Genomic DNA, 23,899 nt, shown 5'->3' with positions numbered 1-23,899 from the left:
GGCGCCGTGCAGGTGAGCGCCACAATCAGGACTGCATACGACCGAGGCACACAGGGCCAACACCCGGCATCATGGTGTGGGGAGCAATCTCCTACACTGGCCGTACACCTCTGGTGATCGTCGAGGGGACACTGAATAGTGCACGGTACATCCAAACCGTCATCGAACCCATCGTTCTACCATTCCTAGACCGGCAAGGGAACTTGCTGTTCCAACAGGACAATGCACGTCCGCATGTATCCCGTGCCACCCAACGTGCTCTAGAGGGTGTAAGTCAAGTACCCTGGCCAGCAAGATCTCCGGATCTGTCCCCCATTGAGCATGTTTGGGACTGGATGAAGCGTCGTCTCACGCGGTCTGCCCGTCCAGCTCGAACGCTGGTCCAACTGAGGCGCCAGGTGGAAATGGCATGGCAAGCCGTTCCACAGGACTACATCCAGCATCTCTACGATCGTCTCCATGGGAGAATAGCAGCCTGCATTGCTGCGAAAGGTGGATATACACTGTACTAGTGCCGACATTGTGCATGCTCTGTTGCCTGTGTCTATGTGCCTGTGGTTCTGTCAGTGTGATCATGTGATGTATCTGACCCCAGGAATGTATCAATAAAGTTTCCCCTTCCTGGGAAAATGAATTCACGGTGTTCTTATTTCAATTTCCAGGAGTATATATATATATATTCTTAAAAATTTAAGTCATATACAAAACTACCATTTCCAACATTTTTGTAGCACGAATCACTCTAAAAAAATTTTACAAAACGATTACTGCGTCAAAACTTAGACATACAATCCCACTCTGAACATTATTTAACGAAACCCTCTATGAAATCATTATATAGCTTCTCCCATTAACGTGCTAAAGTCTGCTCAGTGTGCAACCGGAAAAAATGGATAGTGCGAATCCCTCCTTAAAGCTGTCACCACATGTCTGCTTCCTCTGTGCACCTAGCTGCGACTCCCCAGTTTTTTACTGCGCTCGTTCTGCTCTCTTAACCATCAAAGATCCTCCTACTCAAAGATACTATACTCAATCCACCTTGGGATTGGTAACTTTTGACTTTATTTTCTTGAGCTACCCTGATCAGACCTTAGTACATACCTTTCAGCCTCCACGTAGGTAGTCCCTCCCCGGAGATCCGAATGGAAGACTAATGGGAAACTTTTGCCAATGGACTATCACGACAATTTTTCCGTTAAAGACCACGTGTCCTGTGAATTAACTATGTGTCTATTTAATGCCGTGGTTCCATTGTCTTCTGCATTATCATACCGTAATAATTGCTGACTCTTCCGCCTTTAAGGGCAGTTTCCCACCCAAATCATAAGAGACTACCCTGAAACTCTGTCCGCTGCTTCTTCCTGTTTGACAAGGTGACTGCGTATACCGAATGTGTATGTGCTCGAACCCAGGACACAGAACGTTTTGATTACTAGTCAAAGACACCCCTACTTCTTTCTTTTGTTGTCTTCGTTTTTTCGATCTGTTTTTTCGTCGGTTTTTGACATTGGTTGTATGCAGGTATCGCATGCCAATTTTCAAATTGTATCTATGGGAAAGTTTACTAAGTCTTCTTTGTTTTCTTGTGGAATGTGGTCAGTTCACTGATCGAATACGTTCAGCTGCAGCTCTAGATCATGGGTCCATAACACAAAATTTACAATATGACTCGAAAAGAGACCATTAAAGTAATTTTGATTGAAAGTCACGACTAGAAAGCAAGAGTCACAATTTATGATTATAGGATGCCGCAACACAAAGGGAATTATAAATAGGAATAAGCACTAATTACTTTTAGATAACTAGTGAAAGAACTTAATAACCTCAAAAAAAATCCAGATTTTTTCCATTCGGTTAGACGGTGGTTTAGGAATAATGTCCTCACTTATGTCGGAAACACGATTGTTTTTAAGTACATGCAGATGAGTTTCGTTATGTTGATGTTGCAGATAAGTTGTTGGTTATGATGTACTTACTAAGCGGAACAGGGTGCGTTTCGTTGCACTGTTGAATCACCATGATGTCGGTCCTCATCTCTTCCGATGTGATGGATGGCTGAAAAAAGAGACGTACTAGATAAGTTATATTTAACTTTTGTTTAAAATTTAAATACAGGAAGTACTTTATTCGTGGTATCAAATTTAACTGCGACGTTGTCCCTACGAGAGGAAACTCGTTTCGCATGCGTGAAGACATACCTCACTCCTCAGGAAGATACAGTTAGGAACTATTCAAAGTGTAATCATATTTTGTCACAGTTGGATTTTACAGCACGAAGCTATGTTGAAGGAAAAATAATCTCTTTGAAATGAGTAAGAACCACTATTTCCACACGCGTTAAATTTTCTTGCAGATTAATTCCATTGTACCCATTACTCTAACGAATGACAAAGAATATGTATATAAATTATCTGAGCAAGATGCCTGTTATCGTGCAGCTGTAACAGTATTCATTTCAGGTCACTAACTGTGTCTTCGTTGGTCGTCGTGGCCCAATTCGCGGCTGGATTCATCACTGAAGACTACTTGGGATAGCAACCTATTTTGTCATTTCGTTTCATAGCAGCATAGCAGGACTATTTGGTTGTCATCCTTACAGCAGAGCGATCCGCCGAAGCCTCGTTTTGTTGACCTTCGTGGCAAGCTGCCTTGGGCTTACAGTGAAGTAAGATAATGCCCGCTCGCACCCGTTGAGAGTTTATACTGCTTGTCTTCCTGCTTTATAAAGCCTATCTTGGCCAGCAAGATCTCCAGATCTCTCCCCAACTGAGAACGTTTGTAGCATTATGGGCAGGGCGCTCTACCTAGCTCGTAATTTGGACGATGTAGCGTATCAGTTTAGCAGAATTTGGCACCATATCCCACAAGAGGACATCCAACAATTCTACCAATCAATACCAAGCCGAATAACTTCTTGCATAAGGGTCATATGCGGACCAACGCATTATTGACTTGTTGAGTTTGTGGAGCACTTTCTCTTGAATAAATCATCCCATTTTTCTGAAATTGTAATATTTTCTGTACATGTACATCATATCTATAGATTTCTGTTCCATTCGGATAATTCCTTCGTGGTGCGTTTTCTTTTTGTCTTAGGTTTGTATTGAAATGCGTATCCATAATGGATTACAGAATTTAAAATGTCATATTCCCAATATTTCCCATGCACACTTAAGTTATCAGCCAGTGTTTTTGCAGTTGCTTATTGTTAGAGGGAGTGATGTTTGTCATATCGGTAGTAGATAGTTTCGAGGCTGCACTTTGAAACGTCAGTTAACTCCATACAGGGTATTACAAAAAGGTACGGCCAAACTTTCAGGAAACATTCCTCACACGCAACGAAAGAAAACATGTTATGTGGACATGTGTCCGGAAACGCTTACTTTCCATGTTAGAGCTCATTTTATTACTTCTGCTCAAATCACATTAATCATGGAATGGAAACACACAGCAACAGAACGTACCAGGGTGACTTCAAACGCTTTGTTACAGGAAATGTTCAAAATCTCCTCCGTGAGCGTAGGTGGAAGAACATGGGGCCCAATCAAGAGATCACCAACAATGCATGCCCAAACGTTCACAGAAAATCTGTGTTGATGACGTGACTGCACAATTGCGTGCGGTTTCTCGTCAGCCCACACATGTTGATTGTGAAAATTGATCACGTTGGAATGAAGCCTCATCCGTAAAGAGAACATTTGCACTGAAATGAGGATTACACATTGTTGGATGAACCATTCGCAGAAGTGTACCCGATGAGGCCAATCAGCAGCTGATAGTGCCTGCGCACGCTATACATGGTACGGAAGCAACTGGTTCTCCCGTAGCACTCTCCATACAGTGACGTGGTCAACGTTACCTTGTACAGCAGCAACTTCTCTGACGCTGATATTAGGGTTATCGTCGACTGCACGAAGAATTGCCTCGTCCATTGCAGGTGTCCTCGTCGTTCTAGGTGTTCCCCAGTCGCGAGTCATAGGCTTGAATGTTCCGTGCTCCCTAAGACGCCGATCAATTGCTTCGAACGTCTTCATGTCGGAACACCTTCGTTTTGGAAATCTGTCTCGATACAAACGTACCGCGCCACGGCTATTGCCCCGTGCTAATACATACACCAAATGGGCATCTGCCAACTCCGCATTTGCAAACATTGCACTGACTGCAAAACCACGTTCGTGATGAACACTAACCTGTTGATGCTACGTACTGATGTGCTTGATGCTAGTACTGTAGAGCAATGAGTAGCATGTCAACACAAGCACCGAAGTCAACATTACCTTCCTTCAATTGGGCCAACTGGCGGTGAATCCAGGAAGTACAGTACATACTGACGAAACTAAAATGAGCTCTAACATGGGAATTAAGCGTTTCCGGACACATGACCACATAACATCTTTTCTTTATTTGTGTGTGAGGAATGTTTCCTGTAAGTTTGGCCTTACCTTTTTGTAACAAAAAATGCTTCAAATGGCTCTGAGCACTATGGGACTTAACTTCTGAGATCATCAGTCCCCTAGAACTTAGAACTACTTAAACCTAACTATACTAAGGACATTACACACATCCATGCCCGAGGCAGGATTCGAACCTGCGACCAAGCTGAAGCGCTTAGAACCGTACGGCCACACCGGCCGTCTTTTTGTAACACCCTGTATAGCAGAGGTTTGGAGGCATGTCTTCTACGCAGAGGTTTGGAGGCATGTCTTCTACGGAGTGCAGCTCTTATGCAACTCTCAAGGCTCTGTTCATTCAGCCTAAGGACCCTACAACACTGGACTGACACGACAAGTCTGCTGGCAGAAATACCTGACAGAACGCTTGGAACTCACTAATGCCTTTACTTACATACTTGTCATTTACCTGAATGTGGCAGCTCTGCCAGTAGACCCCCCCCTGCTGCCGGCCGGGCAGTGCTACCAATGAAAGGCACGGCGGCTTATGGCCAGTCTAGCAACAAGACAATAGCAGGGCTACCACAAGGTACCTGCCGCTTTATTCGAATTGCATGTGTGAGCTATGGATAGTTTCGATACTGAACCTTTTATAAGTGAGACTCAGATGAGACCAGAGATATGAAAACTGTTAATTGAAAGAAAGTTTCTTGTGAATGATGCGTATATAAATGAATCCCAGTTCGAAGAATACGTCCCTTCACATTACAATCAATTCAAACTGCACATTCATTGCACTGGTTAGCTGGAGAACGTGGAAATTATGGATTCTCAATTGCCGCACAATCTGTTATTGATGCTCCACTCACAAAAACTTTACAGCACAGAGAAAGTCCATTACTATCTGGGTTAGTCCTCCCGGTCGGCCGTGCGGTCTAACGCACCGCTTTGCGGCCGGGAAAGAGCGCCTCGTCCCCGGCACGAATCTGCCCTGCGCATTTGTGTCGAGGTCCGATGAACCGGCCAGTCTGTGCATGGTTTTTAGGTGGTTTTCCATCTGACTCGCAGAATGCGGGCTGGTTCCCCTTATTTCGCCTCACACTGTGTCGGCGATTGCTGCGCAAACAAGTTCTCCATGTACACGTACGCCCCCATTACCACGCAAACATAGGGGTTACATTCGTCTGGTGTGAGACGTTCCCTGGGGTGTCCACCGGGGGCCGAACCGCACAATAACCCTGGGTTCGGTGTGAGGCGGCAGAGGGATGAAGTGGACTGCGGTAGTCGTCGTGGGGTTGTGGACCACTGTGGCTGCGACGGGGAGGAGCCTCTCCGTCGTTTCTAGGTCCCCGGTTAACATACAATACTATCTGGGTTATGGATGTTTTCTTCAATATCCTTCCAGTCAAAAATATCAACACTATATTTCTTGTTGCATCAGGTGATATTAATGGAGCCGATACTTCACCCTCGAATAATTTTAAGAGAGGAGGCTGGTTTCCTGTTTTTTTCTAATATTGGATTTTATTTTAGAACAGAGCACTTTTCAAATAAAAACTGAAAGGTAAACGGAAATGAACGTTTGGAGTCATTGGCCAGGAGGCCCCTTGTGGAGCCCCCTTGGTGCAGATGTTATTACATTCGACGCCACATTGGGCAACCTGCGAGCCGGATGGGGATGAAATGATGATGAAGACAACACAACACCCAGTCCCTGAGTGGATAAAAATCTCCGACCCGGCCGGGAATTGATCCCGGGCCCGTAGGACGGCCATCAGCCACGCTGACCACTCAGCTATTGGGGCGGACAACTAAAAGGTGATGTGTATGTATACAATTACAACAAAAAGCTGTAAATGTCATAAATAACAATAATTTTCTACTGATTAGTGGGGTCTCGAAAATCCCTTGTTCCGGTGAGATGTCTAAAATTGTGTCCGTTTTATTCAGTTTGTTTCTGTAGTTCTCCACTAGCTCGCACTAACATTCTAATGTACCGTAATTGAAAAATTTCACTGTAATTTCTTAAACCATTATGTAGCATGTGAAATAGCCTGCTTACTTCACGATCATCAACGAAGGGATGTACCCAGAACTTCCTTTTCTACGTTCTCTTTTTATTTCGACGATACACAGAGAGCACAACTACTACCTCTTCAAGGTCCACTTAGAAATGGCAGCTAATCAAATTTTTACTAACATTAATAAGTGGTGCATAGCCAATTCACTGTCATTAAACTTTGAAAAAACCCACCATATGCAGTTCAGAACATTCAAGAGATTTCCTTCTGATGTGTGTATAAAATATGATGACATGGAGAAATTGAGAGTGTAAAATTCTTGGGATTACAACTTGATAATAAATTCATACTAACGAACTGCTAAAGCGCCTAAACAAATCTGTGTTTGCAGTGCGAATGATGTCAGACATAGGAGATATAAATATAAAAAACTGGCATATTTTGCTTATTTTAACTCCATTATGTCATATGGTATCACATTTTGGGGTAACTCCACACGTTCTCGTTTCCCATGCACGGGTTCCCGGGTTCGATTCCTGGCGGGGTCAGGGATTTTCTCTGCCTCGTGATGGCTGGGTGTTGTGTGATGTCCTTAGGCTAGTTAGGTTTAAGTAGTTCTAAGTTCTAGGGGACTGATGACCATCGATGTTAAGTCCCATAGTGCTCAGAGCCATTTGAACCATTTTTGGTAACTCCACAAACAGAGAAAGAGTTTTAGAGTACAGAAGCGAATAATAATAGTAATGAGTAGTGTAATTACAAGAACATCATGTCGAGACCTATTCAAAGAATTGGGCATATTAACCACAGCTTCTCAGTATATTTATTCCTTAATGAAGTTTGTTGTAAATAATACGTCTCTTTTTCCAACTAACTGCTTAGTACACATTACCAATATTAGGAATAAGAACAATATACATAAAGATTTAAAATCACTTACTCTTGCCCAGAAAGGAGTCCGGTATTCAGCAACGCATATTTTCAATAAGTTACCAGCAACCTTTAAGAGTTTAGTTTCAGACAAGGCACAATTTAAACATAATTCAAAAGAATTTTTGGTGGCCAACTCCTTCTATTCCATCCATGAGTTTCTCAACAAGTGCAGTAGACCATTTTAATGTAAATTTGTTATACTTTAATTTTTGACAATACTTGGTTTTAACAGCCAAGTAACTACCTACTGTGTGAATGATGAATGTATGGAAAGCAGATGGAAGTCTTAAGTCTGTAAATAATGGAAGTTTAATTTTAAATCTTGTACATAATCTTACCGTTCTTAACTGAGGATCACTGAAATGAATAATTTACTTTCATTTTTGACAATACTTGGTTGTAATAGCCAAGAAACTAGCAAATGTCTGAATGATGGATTTAATGAAAGCAGATGTAAGTATTAAACCTGTAAATATTAGAAGTTTAAATTTAATTCATGTACATAATTTTACTGTTTATTGACCGAGGTTCATTAAAATTAATGAAAATCAAGTTTTTCTAATTACATTTTTGTCTCTATTATGGGTCTATGGAATGAAAAATTAATCTAATCTAATATAATTTCTTCAATATTCAGCTCAAACTAAAGAGATTCCTGTGGCGGCTATGCTGGCAAACGTACTGGCAGACCGGAGAATGCATCTTTTGTTTTTGCTGTTGCACATTCAGCTGTTTGAAACAAGCCTCAGAAGATAATAAATCAAATACCTGTACTGCGAAGAACATTTTGTAGTATGAGGTGCCGACAGTGCAAATGCTGAGACCTTATGAACCCCTGTGCAGATTTTGAAGCTTGACGTGAAATCTGAACTACGAGGCTGAATTGGTCAGCTGTTGCTAGGTGCCGCCGTATCTGTTTGTACTGCCTGTTCACCACATGCTACTGAGCGTATCTCTGTTTGTCATTACTCACGCAATGTGCTCTTAAGGTGAAAGAGGACCTTCTGCACCGGGCTCGATCTTCCCGAGAGACATCAGAGACAATGCCATTTTTGGTCATGATACTATTACAAGAAAGGTGTTCAACAAAGGCGAGAAGAACATGAAGAAAGAAACGAGAGTGAGTTTGGCAGAAATGGTAGTTGCTAACCTACATAAAAGACGATGTAAAAACTGAAACATCCCCTTAGAAAACGTATGAATGACTGTGCTGATAAACCTCTTACATTATTTGATTTTCAAACAACTGAGCAGGACTGAACGTACTCAGACATTTCGCTCTTTACCTATTCTGATGAACACTAAACTGACACAATATTTTAGCGCAACGCAATCTGACTTTCAAAAATCTCTACAAAAGAATGGCCCTGACTAATATTAACCTATACCTTTCACAAATCATTTACCTCACAAAAATCTTCGTTACTCGAACTACTGCAATACAGCGAGCGCCACTACTGCCAGCTAAATAAAAGATTCAAACTACTGAAGGCACTAACTACTGATAGGCATGGTTAGCAAATGAAAGATTTTGATACAGAACAAACAATGTATTTACCATAATAGACTTCAAAAGTCATAATATATAGCAGTTCATGACATCCAGTCTTACAAATTTACTGTCTCTGATGGACACACGTCCAGATCATCCGCTCTCAAAACTCCGCCATTTCTCTCCCCACATCCACCACTTCTGGCGGCTCACCTCCAACTGCGCAACGCTACGCGCTGTTAACAGTCAACTGTCCAACAGTACAATAGCAAATTCCAACAATGCAAACCACCCACAGACTGCACACAGCACAACTTTACGAGCATAAAAACCTAAACAGCCTACTTACAGAACATTCGTTTCAAATCTAGCAAACCCAGAACTTCCTTTGAATCTCAAACACATCACATGGCAATTAAATCAACGAAACGCGGCAAACACCTGTTTTCCTATGACTCTCGGAAATGTAATGCTGAGAAAACAATACACTCGATTAAGTAGAATCACAGAGAATTCCAGAAATAAACCAGGATTCCGGTACAAATGAAAAGCCTACACTTTTGATCGCAGAATGCGTCACGGGCGCTGCTCCTCCCCCTTTCCCCCCCATCCCCACCTTTTACGAACGCGTGTGAAGATATGGAGATTACAGTCCATAACTGGACGAAATTCATGTTACCACCATAAGTTATTTTGAGTAAACGCCTCATTGACGACTAATTTTAGTAGAAAGTATCATTTTAAAGGCAACCAACCGAATAGTATAACACAAGAAGAGGTGAAAATGTACAATTATTTTTTTAAAAATCATAGTAGTCTGCAGAAAACTACGTATATATGCACACGTAACAATAAATAAAAACCTCTTGGTTAAGTTCACATGTAAAACGTCAAATATAAGTCAACTGTTGTCTTCGTCGAGCAAATTTACTTCGACGTCTGAAAGAAAATTCCGTTCAGATATTGGCAGTTTATGCACTGCTCCACGTGCACCACTGCTCTGAGCCATTTAAGCAGTAATTCTGGCCATAGACCCGCTACATACGCAAATCAAAAGGGAAGAAACTACAATATGTGGTAAAATGGGAAGTACTCTCTGCCACGCACTTCACGTTAATCAGCTGAGTACGAATGTAGACGTAGGCATCGATGGAAATATAAATGATCTTCACTCCTACCTGAAAAACGCAATCTCCTATATTTCCTGTAGATACAGATTTAGATGCAGTAGTTCCACGGTGTGTCCGAGAAGTTATGGTATCCGTATATCAAAACAGTAGATGCATGTTATACACCGGAGTCCTTACAAATAAAAGCTCTGCACCCAGTGGATCTACCCACACATGTGCAAAATCGTACCTTACACAATCCACCCAGTCCTTGGTTTACAATGAAGAGCCATAGAAATTGGTACATAATATAATGTAGGGCCCCGCGAGCAAGCAGAAGTGCCCCAACACGGCGTGTCGTGGACTCGACTAATCTCTAAAGAAGTGCTGGAGAGTACTGACACCACGAATCCTGAACAGCCCGTTGGAAGGCATCCCAGATATATTCAATAATGTCCATGTCTGGGAGTTTGCTGGCCAGAGGAAGTGTTTCAACTCAGAAGAGTGTTCCTGGAGCCGCTCTGTAGCAATTCTGGACGTGAGGCGTGTCGATTTGTCCTTCTGGAATTGCCCACGTCCGTCGGAATGCACAATGGACATGAAATGATGCTTACTTATTTATCACCTCTCGGTTTTATCTGGACGTATTAGGGGTCCGATATCACTCCAACTGCGCACGCCCCACACCTTTACAGAGCCTCCACCATCCTGAACAGTCCCCTGCTGACATTCAGGGCCCATGGATTCATGAAGTTGTCTCCGAACCCGTACACTTCCATCCGCTCGATACAATTTGAAACGAGACTCGCCTGGCCAAGCAACATGTTTCCAGTCATCAACAGTCCAATGACGGTGTTGACCGGTCCAGGCGAGACGTAAGGCTCTGTGTCAAGCAGTCATAAAGGGTATACAAGTGGCCCTTCGGCTCCGAAAGCCCATATCGATGATGGTTCGTTGGCTGGTTCACCAAGCTGAGACTTGTTAATAGCCTAGCACTGAAATCTGCAGCACTTTGCAGAAGGGTTCCTCTTCTGTCATGTTGAATGATTCTCTTTAGTCGTCGTTGGTACTGTTCTTACAGGCTCTTTTACCGACCGCAGCGATGTCGGAGATCAGATGTTTCACCGGCTTCCTAATATTAACGGTACTGTTGTGAAATGGTCGTACGGGGAAATCCCCACTTCATCGCTACCTCTGAGATGCCGTGTCCCATTCTTCGTGCTCCACTATAACACCACGTTCAAACTTACTTCAGTCTTGATAACCTGTAATTGTAGCAGCAGTAACCGATCTAACATCTGCTCCAGACACTTGTTGTCTTATATAGGCGATGCCGACCGCAGCGCCGTATTCTACCTGCTACGTATCTCTGTATATGAATAGGCATACCTGTACTGGTTTCATTGGCACTTCAGTGTATTACGGGGCGCCACAGTACGATGCTTCAAAAAGGTCCAAACCAATTCTACGTCTTCTGCCGGCTTTGAGTCAGATGGGATTAGATTATTCAACACACAGTTGTTGGAAGTGGCCAGGTATCGTGATAACATCCCGGCCCATCTCATCTTCCTTAGATCAGAAAACCGCGTTCCTCGTATTTTAGACATGTAGCACATTCATCAGAAAATAATGAGGTAAGAGGGAGGGGCTCAGGAGGAGATACAAGCTTGCGCCAGATTCTGGGCAATGACTTTGTCGGCGCACCTGATGCTCACAACGTCGTCGCTTGCCGAAACACACTGAGGTGAAAAAATCATGGATAGCGGCATCATACACACAGATGGCAATGCTTTGGTGGCACTATCGTTTGTACTTGCGTGATTATCATACGAAAAGGCTACAGACGTCAATATGACCGCACAAGGGAGTTAAGATACTTTGAACAAGGAATTTTATTTTGGAGCGATACACATTTGATATAGCAGTTCGGAAATTGTCAGGGAATGCAATATACCTCCACAGCGTCAAAAGTGTGTCGAGAATACGAAATTTAATGCATTACATCTCACCACGGACAAGCTGTGGTCATCGTTCTTAAATTACTGATCGAGAGCAACGGTGACTGCATAGAGTTTTCATTGTGAACAGACAAACAACATTGCGTGAAATCACTGCAGAAATCTATGTGGGACATACAACAAGCGTATCCGTTAGGATAGTGTGGTGAAATTTGGCATTAAATGGTTATGGTAGCAGACGACATACGCGAGTGCCTTTGCTAGCAAAACGACATCGTCTGCAGTGCGTCCCCTGGGCTCGTGACCGTAGAGTTGAACCCTAGACTACTGGAAAACCAAGGCCTGGTAAGGTGAGTCCCGATATCAGTGGTAAGGTCTGATGGTAGGGTTCGAGCGTGGCATAGACCCCTACGAGCCATGGTCCCAAGTTGTCAACAAGGCGCTGTGCTAGCTGGTGGTGGCTTCATAATGTGTGTGTGTGTGTGTGTGGGCGGGAGGGGGGGGGGGGGGAGTGGGCGAGTGGGTATGCGCGCGCGAACGCGCTTACGTGGAATGGACTGGGTTCTCTGGTCCGGCTGAGCCAACTGAGAACATTTACAACCATTCATGGACTTCCTGTTTCCAAGCAACGGTGGAATGTGTATGGATAACAATGCTCCATGTCACCTGGTTGCGCCGGCCGGAGTGGCCGTGCGGTTCTGGGCGCTACAGTCTGGAGCCGAGCGACCTCTACGGTCGCAGGTTCGAATCCTGCCTCGGGCATGGATGTGTGTGATGTCCTTAGGTTAGTTAGGTATAATTAGTTCTAAGTTCTAGGGACTGATAACCTCAGATGTTTAGTCGCATAGTGCTCAGAGCCATTTGAACCATTTTTCACCTGGTTGCAATTGTTCGCAATTGGTTTGAAGAATATACTGGACAATTCGAGCGAACGGTTTGGCTACCCAAATCTCCCGAAATGAATCCCATCTAGCTTTCATGGCACACCGCGCACAAAATCCTGCACCAACAAGCTTTTGGCAGTTATGGACGCCTATAGGAGCAGAAGGTCTCAATACTTCTGCAGAGGACTTCCAAGTTCTTGTTGAGTCTATGCCACGTCGAGTTGCTGCAGTATGCCGGGCAAAAAGTGTTCTGGCACGACATTGACAGGTATCCCATGACTCGTGTCACCTCAGTGTATTGTGTCCAGTGGATAAAGACATCCGGCCGTCAGCATTTTACTAACAAAGAACGATAAGCTGCAGCTAGATCCTCCGTTTGTTTAGATAATTCATTCACAAAAATTCAGATTTTTTTCAATGTAAACACCGGTTGTTGGCCACAGTACTTAAAAGTTCAACTGACATTTGTGAATGGACTTCATGGGATACTGTGAAGTAACTGAGCGACGGCAGCAAACATTATGTCTCCCGTTTTCTAAAGGAAAACCTTGTACATTACCCTGTGAATTTGTAATTGTTGCATCTGTCATCTAAGTGGACACATTTTTCGCTGGAAATGTGTATCAGATTAGAAGTAATTTTCATTCCAGCAGACCGATGGGGAATCCTCCCGGACGTAGAACGTCTCAGAAAAGAAGATTAAACAAGAAACGTTAAAAAAAATGGTAATGTATCTTCTGCAGATCTGAAGTCAAGTGGACCTCAGTGACGCGGAATAACTAAAAAAGTTTAAACATACACAGTCCAGTCACACTGAATGGAGCATCATGTTCGACGTCATCGTGCAATAACCACTAACAGACGGCAGGTGGATGGTATATAAAATGTTTAGGGGGGATGCAGAAAACAGTGGAGTCGTTGTAGTTATACAGAAACGGAGCGATTTACCTGAGTTCCAAAAGGTCACGATCATTGGATTTCGGGCCAAGGGTAGAAGCTTTTTCAAAATTGCTAAGTTTGTAAATTGTTCGCGTGCTGCAATGCTTGAAGCATACCATGCACTGCAAAATGGTGTTAACCGAAAACCGCTTTGGGGAAACTGTGATGCGCCACGGCCCATAGATGACGTAGATGAACGACGGCTGTGGAGATGTGTACAGGCGAATAGAGCTACAACCGCTGATCAACTGACCCCCTAGATGAACCAAGGGGCTACCAACAGTGTCTCCTCAGCGACTGTTGAGCGAAAATTGCTGCGTCTGGGCCTCTGCACCGAACGCCTTTTTTGTGCACCAAGTTGACTGTTGTTCATTGACCACGAAGGCTGGAATTTGTACCCCGATACTGCAACTGGACGTCCACGGAGTGGTGGCAGGTGGCCTGTCCAGATGATAACGTTGTGCGCTCCATTGGACAGATGGCCGTTGGCGGGTATTGTCCTGCAATAACCTTCGTATGAATCCAGGCCGGGGGAGGGAGCGTTATACTCTGGGGAATGTTTTCGTGATATTCCCTGGGAGTATGTGTTTTCTGAGAGTTGGTTACCAACCCCCTTCCAGGAGGACCAGGATTTTCTTTCGGGGTTGTCTTCCGTAGCCGATATGTTCCGGTTATTTAAAGGCGCCGGGAATAAGTTCGCCTTTCATCACCTCCCATTGGCTTTGTAGCCTGTATCCACTGTGTATCATACATTGTCTAGGGGTCTCACGACTCATGCCTTCAAGGAGATGGGAGTAGGGTTTGTTGGCAGAGCTGCAGTGAAATCCTTGAGGACTGATTGATTTCTGAAATTTCAGTGGACATTTCCCAGAGTTTTGTTTCTGCAAACAAGTATCGGCAGCCTGAGCAGACTCCAGGGTCATTTGCCAGACTTTGATTGCTGGAGAATAGAAAAGAGAAATGAGACACTCTCAGGCCTCGAAACTTAATACCATTGGAGCCGAAAGAGTAAGAGTTGGCCGACGGAGGTCGATAGGAACGAAAGCAGAAGAAGCCTGACACAAGTAAATGGAAGTAATGTTAGCTAAGGGCCCATGTGGTTGCCACCCACAAACCCCCAAGACAGGAGCCCCCTGGGGGGACTACACTTTGTCCGGAATCTCACCAACTGACCTGTCAGGCATGGGTGACCCTACTGGGAGCATAGCTCCTGCCAGCACAGCTCAGTGGATCACTGATACACACAAACCTCCCCACCACCGTTAAGGTGGCAGTCCTTGAGGAGGTATTCCCTGGGTAATCTCGTAATTATGGAAAGTGTAATGGATAAACAGAAATGTGTATCTGTCCTTGGACTTCCATCTCTACATGCGGTTTGTGATTTCAGTACAATAGTATCTACCAGCAGGACAATGCAACGTGTCATACAGCTCACAGTGTACTTGCGTACTTTGAAGAGCAAAAGGATGAGTTTACTGTGTTCCTATGACCACCAAACTCCCCGAGTTGAACCCAAGCAAGATTCTGGTGGGATCATCTCGAGCGGGCTGCTCGTACTTTGGACCCTCAATCGAGAAACCTAGTGGAGTTGTCCATGCACTGGTGTCACCATGGTTCCAGAATATCTCATTGTTTTCCTGCACGTCCGTGCTGCAAATGTTGATTATTCAGGATTTTGACAGGTGATCACGTTCATGTGACTGGATCGTGTATTTTCTTTTAAAACAAACTAATCAGAAAACATATAAATGTTCATTGTAATGAGGCCCATATGATAATTTTCAGGTTATTGTAATCATCAATATGAAATAGAAAAATAATTTTACAACACTTATCTACATCAGTCGCATTACTGCTCTGAATTTATACAGAAGTTAGATTTATGTAACTATCGCCTTATTTGATATTATTAATGACATATAAACATCAGTCGGTTCTGATAAGAAATTCATCTGTGGAGCAGATAGAGTTAGTAAATTTTTCACTCTCCTTTTGAACTGTACTTGATTACTAATTAAACTTTTTAAGCTGATGGAAATTTACTGAAGGCCTGTTCCTGAATAATGGACACCATTCTGGATCCCATTAAGTGACTTTAAATTTTTGTGAAAATTATTCTTATTTTTAGTATCGATTCTATGAACTGGGCTGTTGGTTTCAAAAAGGGGATCAACTTTTAAAGAATTGATATATTGCGAAAAAGTTGTCAGATCCCTATTTGCTTAACTAGACCTCTTTGGAACGTTCTTCAGTTCACACCACAAGTAAGTCGTATTACATGTTTCGGCTGGTCCCGGCGGAGATCCGAGTCCTCCCTCGGGCATGGGTGTGTGTATTTGTCCTTAGGATACTTTAGGTTAAATAGTGTGAAAAAGATTGAATAAATAACGAAAGGATAACGTTCTACGAGTCGGAGCGTGGAATGTCAGAAGCTTGAACGTGGTAGGGAAACTAGAAAATCTGAAAAGGGAAATGCAAAGGCTCAATCTAGATATAGTAGGGGTCAGTGAAGTGAAGTGGAAGGAAGACAAGGATTTCTGGTCAGATGAGTATCGGGTAATATCAACAGCAGCAGAAAATGGTATAACAGGTGTAGGATTCGTTATGAATAGGAAGGTAGGGCAGAGGGTGTGTTACTGTGAACAGTTCAGTGAGTGGGTTGTTCTAATCAGAATCGACAGCAGACCAACACCCACAACGATAGTTCAGGTATACATGCCGACGTCGCAAGCTGAAGATGAACAGATAGAGAAAGTTTATGAGGATATTGAAAGGGTAATGCAGTATGTAAAGGGGGACGAAAGTCTAATAGTCATGGGCTACTGGAATGCAGTTGTAAGGGAAGGAGTAGAAGAAAAGGTTACAGGAGAATATGGGCTTGGGACAAGGAATGAAAGAGGAGAAAGACTAATTGAGTTCTGTAACAAGTTTCAGCTAGTAATAGTGAATACCCTGTTCAAGAATCACAAGAGGAGGAGGTATACTTGGAAAAGGCCAGGAGATACGGGAAGATTTCAATTAGATTACATCATGGTCGGACAGAGATTCCGAAATCAGATACTGGATTGTAAGGCATACCCAGGAGCAGATATAGACTCAGATCACCATACAGTAGTGATGAAGAGTAGGCTGAAGTTCAAGACATTAGTCAGGAAAAATCAATACGCAAAGAAGTGGGATACGAAAGTTCTAAGGAATGACGAGATACGTTTGAAGTTCTCTAACGCTATAGATACAGCAATAAGGAATAGCGCAGTAGGCAGTACAGTTGAAGAGGTCTGGACATCTCTAAAAAGGGCCATCACAGAAGTTGGGAAGGAAAACATAGGCACAAAGAAGGTAGCTGCGAAGAAATCATGGGTAACAGAAGAAATACTTCAGTTGATTGATGAAAGGAGGAAGTACAAACATGTTCCGGGAAAAGCAGGAATACAGAAATACAAGTCGCTGAGGAATGAAATAAATAGGAAGTGCAGGGAAGCTAAGACGAAATGGCTGCAAGAAAAATGTGAAGACATCGAAAAAGATATGATTTTCGGAAGGACAGACTCAGCATACAGGAAAGTCAAAACAACCTTTGGTGACATTAAAAGCAACGGCGGGAACATTAAAAGTGCAACGGGAATTCCACTGTCAAATGCAGAGCAGAGAGCAGCTAGGTGGAAAGAATACATTGAAAGCCTCTATGAGGGTGAAGATTTGTCTGATGTGATAGAAGAAGAAACAGGAGTAGATTTAGAAGAGATAGGGGATCCAGTATTAGAATAGGAATTTAAAAGAGCTTTGGAGGACTTACAGTCAAATAAGGCAGAAGGGATAGATAACATTCCATCAGAGTTTCTAAAATTATTAGGGGAAGTGGCAACAAAACGACTATTCACGTTGGTGTGTAGAATATATGAGTCTGTCGACATACCATCTGACTTTCGGAAAAACATCATCCACAAAATTCCGAATACGGCAAGAGCTGACAAGTGCGAGAATTATCGCACAATCAGCTTAACAGCTCATGCATCGAAGCTGCTTACAAGAATAATATACAGAAGAATGGAAAAGAAAATTGAGAATGCGTTAGGTGACGATCAGTTTAGCTTTAGGAAAAGTAAAGCCACGAGAGAGGCAATTATGACGTTACGGCTAATAATGGAAGCAAGGCTAAAGAAAAATCAAGACACGTTCATAGGATTTGTCGACCTGGAAAAAGCGTTCGACAATATAAAATGGTGCAAGCTGTTCGAGATACTGAAAAAAGTAGGAGTAAGCTATAGGGAGAGACGGGTCATATACAATATGTACAACAACCAAGAGGGAATAATAAGAGTGGACGATCAAGAACGAAGTGCTCGTTTTGAGAAGGGTGTAAGACAAGGCTGTAGACTTTCGCTCCTACTCTTCAATCTGTACATCGAGGAAGCAATGATGGAAATAAAAGAAAGGTTCAGGAGTGGAATTAAAATACAAAGTGAATGGATATCAATGATACGATTCGCTGATGACATTGCTATCCTGAGTGAAAATGAAGAAGAATTAAATGATCTGCTGAACGGAATGAACAGTCTAATGAGTACACAGTATGGTCCGAGAGTAAATCGGAGAAAGACGAAGGTAATGAGTAGTAGTAGAAATGAGAACAGCGAGAAAGTTAACATCAGGATTGATGGTCACGAAGTGAATGAAGTTAAGGAATTCTGCTATCTAGGCAGTAAAATAACCAATGACGGACGGAGCAAGGAAGACATCAAAAGCAGACTCGCTATGGCAAAAAAGGCATTTCTGGCCAAGAGAAGTCTACTAATATCAAATACCGGCCTTAATTTGAGGAAGAAATTTCTGAGGATGTACGTCTGGAGTACAGCATTGTATGGTAGTGAAACATGGACTGTGGGAAAACCGGAACAGAAGAGAATCGAAGCATTTGAGATGTTGTGCTATAGACGAATGTTGAAAATTCGGTGGACAGATAAGGTAAGGAATGAGGAGGTTCTACGCAGAATCGGAGAGGAAAGTAATATGTGGAAAACACTGATAAGGAGAAGGGGCATGATGATAGGAAATCTGCTAAGACATGAGGGAATGACTTCCATGGTACTAGAGGGAGGTGTAGAGGAAGACAGAGATTGGAATACGTCAAGCAAATAATTGAGGACGTAGGTTGCAAGTGCTACTCTGAGATGAAGTGGTTAGCACAGGAAAGGAATTCGTGAATTCGTGGCGGGCTGCATCAAACCAGTAATAACGATCCTGGACGACATAATAGTAAGCAAAGTACACTAAATTTTCAATTTTAAATCACCTACATTAAACGTTTTCGCAATTGCGAATATGGGCAACTATCAGCTTTGGAAAGAAATGATGACAATGAAAATATGTGCATGACCAAAAGAACCTCCCATCACAATTCAGAATAACAAAGGCACTGCAATATGATATTTCTGTCATCTATGTCTGACAGCATCCCCACTGCAAATAGGGAGTTGCTTAGGCGCTTCAGCAGTTTTGTGGTATGCTCCTGCCAGTTATTATCAAGCTGTAACCCCAAGGAATTTTCTTTTATCTTAGTGGTTTCCTGTTTGGCGGTAATTACAACCTGAGTGTAAAATGAAACTTTCTGAGAGGTAGAGCAAAATTGGTTGTTATTATTTAGTGACTATCTTGAAATATTTTCTCAAGAAATCTCTGTTGTCGCTATTGCAATAGACTCTAATATATAAGTGATTATCAGCCATTTGACATCCGCTACTGTAATGAAACGTCCCCTACATTCTTCAGCGCTACGAATTCCTGATACTTCCATTTATTTTCTATCGTCATCTACCTACCCTTCCTTCCCATTCCTCTGTTATTTCTTGGAATCAAGAAAGTAACTTCCTATATCCAGCTTCATGATTACCATCCAGGCCACCTCAACTTTTTATCATCACTACCGTAGCTATGTTCCTTGATCCATTTAGTTGTATTACTCTCTCCGTAATTTGCAACGTACATCTCTTCACTGGTCTGTGAGCTACCGTCCAAGTTTGAATGGCTTTCGTGTTCAAAGACCATGTCTTACTGTCATGATAAGAATTGGTAGTATGGACCCTTTGTAAACATTCAGTTTCAAAAACGATAAAAGCATCATTCTGAAAACTTAATTAGTTTACCAAGAGCACTCAAGGTCATCTTCACTTTTTATTTACTTCTTTTGCGGTTCAGTAGTTTGAAAATTTAATTAATTTACCAGGAGCACTGAACGGCATTTTTACTTTTCTATTTACTTCTTTCGCTGTCCATCCAGTGCCAGATGCGCGGGGCAGCCATGCGACCTAGGGGGTCTTGTCACGTTCCGCGCGGCTCTCCCCGTCGGAGGTTCGAGTCCTCCCTGGGCATGGGTGTGTGTGTGTCGTCCTTAGCGTAAGTAAGTTTAAGTTAGATTAAATAGTAAGTAAGCTTAGGGACCGAGGACCTGAGCAGTTTGGTCCCATCAGACCTTACCACAAATTTCCGGATCCGTTCCGTGCTACTAGTTATCACTCGTTATGAGTAACAAATTTTAGTAGCACCTGCTTTTGTAATTTATATAGCTGACGTGGGATAATCAGTGTTCGAAGACCAGTTTCTGTGAATAAAGCAGTATTATCAGATAGTGTATTTCGATCGAAAGTACAGTTTCTTGAACGCCGAAAAGGCAACACACTGTAATGAGATTTTCACGGAACAAAACTGGTATCAGGAGTATTTACGCTGATATTAGGTGATTAGTAGTTGCCGTTATTTGAAGAAATCTTAAAAATACCGATTTCATCACTCACAGCTCAGAGATTGAGACATAGAGCTTCGCTCGTGGTAGTAATGAAAATAAAAGAACGAATTAAATTGGCGCATGACTTACGACATGCAGTGGAGGACACCAGAAGAAATAAACAGAGCAAAATACCCTAAAATACCCTACCGACTCGTTATTTCTTGATGTAGTGGAAAACGTAGAAGTAGCGAGAGTGGTATTTGCCTGAACATTAACAATCATAAATAATTTACCACTTTAAAAATATGGCTTAATTTTTATTTATAATGCAATTTTTAATTGGTCCCAGCTTTTGTTGGAGGTACTGAATGACATCTGATCTAGTGTGGTCTCAAAAAGGTTGGAAAACGCCGTTCTATTTGCCTGTCATATGGTAGGAGACAATAGTTTGCAGGACAAGGGGATAACAATATTCAGAACACAAGCTCTGGAAACGGGTTCATGCCGAAGCCAACATCGCGTGTAGTCTTTCTCTCTCCACAAAGTCTCGCCGTAGGCTACGTAGGGCGTTAATGACGGACTCACCGCCCTCATCTCGTGGTCGTGCGGTAGCGTTCTCGCTTCCCGCGCCCGGGTTACCGGGTTCGATTCCCGGCGGGGTCAGGGATTTTCTCTGCCTCGCGATGGCTGGGTGTTGTGTGATGTCCTTAGGTTAGTTAGGTTTAAGTAGTTCTAAGTTCTAGGGGACTGATGACCTAAGATGTTAAGTCCCATAGTGCTCAGAGCCATTTGAACCATTTTTTGAACGGACTCACCGCAGCGAGGACGGAGCTGACTGCCAACAATAGCGGCGGCAGCAGACGGAGGAGACGAGCAGCAGCAGCCATCGTGAATGTGGCGGCGAGGCGCGATGTGACGTGCAGCGGGCGGCTGTGCCGTTTGTTTTATAGCCGTGCTACTATCTGCCGGGATGCGTGCTACGCGCTCGCCACAGATAGAGATACGCACTGCCGGCCACCGCTCTCATCTCTCTGGACCTCCCCCCCCCTCCCCCCGCCCCCTCCTTCTCCGTGTTATTCTGCGGCAAGTGACAACAAAAGCCAGCCTAGCCGCAGCAATCATCCAATGAGCGCTGTCGTACCGAGGACGCCAAGATCGGCACGCGGACTACGGTCCGTGTCTGTAAACGAACGTCCTTCCTCCTACATTTCTCGTGTACTGACAGTGCGACGTGCCGGGCCTAGCAGTGTATTTAAATTCTTCTAGAGTCTTCATATGGAAATGATGCTCTAAGCCCCCTATTCTAACTCCGACTTTTGCTGTTGCACATGGATTAAGAAGAAACGCGATCTGACTGTAATAGAGCCTGCAAGTGGAATGGAAAACAGTTTGTCACCTGCAATAATTTAATTTGATAGCAATTAATTAAATAAAGGAAATTTTCATTAACGTAGTGAGAAATGAAAGGGTTGCTCTACCAATTGACAGAATGAAAGTTCTGTTCAAAATAACAATTTGATTTTTTCTGACTAAACTCAAAATAAAAAACAAAACACATGAAACATATACAATACATCAAATTGGATACTCAAATAAATGCTGTGAAGGTGAAGTTGTCCATAAACTAGATTGTGACATTTATGACGAAGTGGTATGTGGAGCCAATTCCTTACAACTCTATTCTTAAGAGAAACACCCAGCCCACCCTGCATTAATTGCTCCTATAGTAGAGAGAACTCAGACAATGGACATCCAAGACAGAACCACATAAGAAAAGATGGGAACAGGCGCGCTCTGCTGAGCTCTGATTATCATAGAGCAAATTCCCTAATCTGCCGATGCTGCGGACATACATTACCAAGCTGTCTTCTTAACTGCAAGGACACGATCTGGCGTACCAGAAGCGATGGCTGGTTGCTTCGACGTCCCGTCGTGGTGAAGATAATGTCGCGAGTATAGCCCGAAATAAATTATCCTGGTCTGGTTGATCCAGACTAAAGACTTCCTATCAATACAAATGCGCCTCTGAGGAAGACGGAGAAGGCCCGCCATACAATCACTGACGATACAGTGATTGATTTTAATAAGCGAAGTCACATAGTAACTCCGATACAGTCAACTTTAGCCAAAACTACTCAAGACAGACAACATAGGCCGCTTGTACGCAAAACGCTCAATTGCTAACTGTACTCGGAAAGTTACGTTGCAGTCGAAGTTTCAGAAACTTCGTCAAACAGTTACAATTAAGTGAAAGTATATTAGACAGCCAACGAAGTCAGGCTGTCCAGAGCAGCGAGAGCTCAGTCTTGTAACCTACTCTGACCGAAAGGCGAGAGCTGACTCTCTCAGGAGCACCTATACAAGCCGAACACAGAACATTCCCGCCGATTTTGCTATCCCCTGAGCAAGCCAATCAGTTATGATTTTGCAGAAAACGCGGGAATTTACCCGCCAAGACTGCCTGGGAACACAAGTCATTTCCACGCCTCGCTGGTAGCCCGCTAGAAAGTGTTTTCACTAAGTTTCTGCGAAGTAACGGAATCTTTAGCCCAGCCGCTTCGTCAGGCCCCTGCGGGCGTGTCACCCCCGTTCTTATGACAATGTCGGCATCTGGAGAGCATCCACTCGACTCCCTCATACCCGTCGGCTTAACCCTTTCAAGATCAGCAGAACCTGCCTGTCATCGGACCACCCGGCTGACGAGAGATGCTGCGTGGGAACTCCACATGTGAAGGAATAGCAACTTTTCACCACATTACTCAGAGTAAGATAGAAATATGAGAGAGGGCTCATGCCACCTCTCAACAGCGTTTTACTTTTCAAGTATCAGTATGTCCATCTTTTCAGAGATAGTTGCAGGACTGCGACTGTTCGGCACAGAATGCCAAATAAAACACCTTTCAGCCACCTGACTTCCAAACTTATTTTACTGGCCTGCTAGTTTCGGCGATATATTACGCCATCTTCAGGTCCCCTGACCGATGTGTAGGAAGATTCAAACCTCAGTTCCGATTAAAATAGGGGCCAGTACTCAAAGACTGGTATCTGTAGATTTTTAATACAGCGCTCACTTCAAACGCCATCTGCTGTGAGTCGGCAGATGATGTTTGGAGTGATGGCTATATCAAAAGTCTAGAGGTACCAGTCTATGAACACTGGTCCCTATTTTGACCGGCCCCGAGGTTGGAATCTTCCTATTCGTCGGTCAGGGGTCAGAAGATAACGTAAATTATCGCCGAAACTAGTAGTCCAATAAAATAACAGTTTGGAAATTAGACAGCTGAAAAGTGTTTGACTTGAAATTCTGTACTCTTCAGTCTCTTTTAACAGCAGTGGGAAGGAAGAAGGTGCTTAAAACATCAATGTAGGCATATGCTGTGATGGTGCCATGCAAAACAACAAGGGGTGCAAGCTCCCACCGTGAAAAAAACGACGACACCGTAACACC

General features: G+C 43.3%; 1 protein-coding gene across 1 annotated transcript in view; it reads right to left on the bottom strand.

Moving 5' to 3' along the window:
- Positions 1 to 21,455, bottom strand: part of LOC126284600 (uncharacterized) — a 51,302-nt gene extending 29,847 nt beyond the window's left edge. Inside the window, exons 1-2 of the mRNA XM_049983647.1 lie at positions 21,267 to 21,455; positions 1,977 to 2,055 (exon numbers count right to left, since the gene is read on the bottom strand). Of these exons, the coding sequence (XP_049839604.1) occupies positions 1,977 to 2,055; positions 21,267 to 21,338 (151 nt within the window). The 5' untranslated portion in view covers positions 21,339 to 21,455. The remainder of the gene's footprint in view (positions 1 to 1,976; positions 2,056 to 21,266) is intronic.
- Positions 21,456 to 23,899: the final 2,444 nt, after the last annotated feature.

The sequence above is a fragment of the Schistocerca gregaria genome, chromosome 8 (genome assembly GCF_023897955.1).
Source record: "Schistocerca gregaria isolate iqSchGreg1 chromosome 8, iqSchGreg1.2, whole genome shotgun sequence".
In the NCBI taxonomy this organism is placed as follows: domain Eukaryota; kingdom Metazoa; phylum Arthropoda; class Insecta; order Orthoptera; family Acrididae; genus Schistocerca; species Schistocerca gregaria.
The sequence above is the reverse complement of the archived record's forward strand: the minus strand, read 5'-3'. Positions and strand labels throughout refer to the sequence as shown.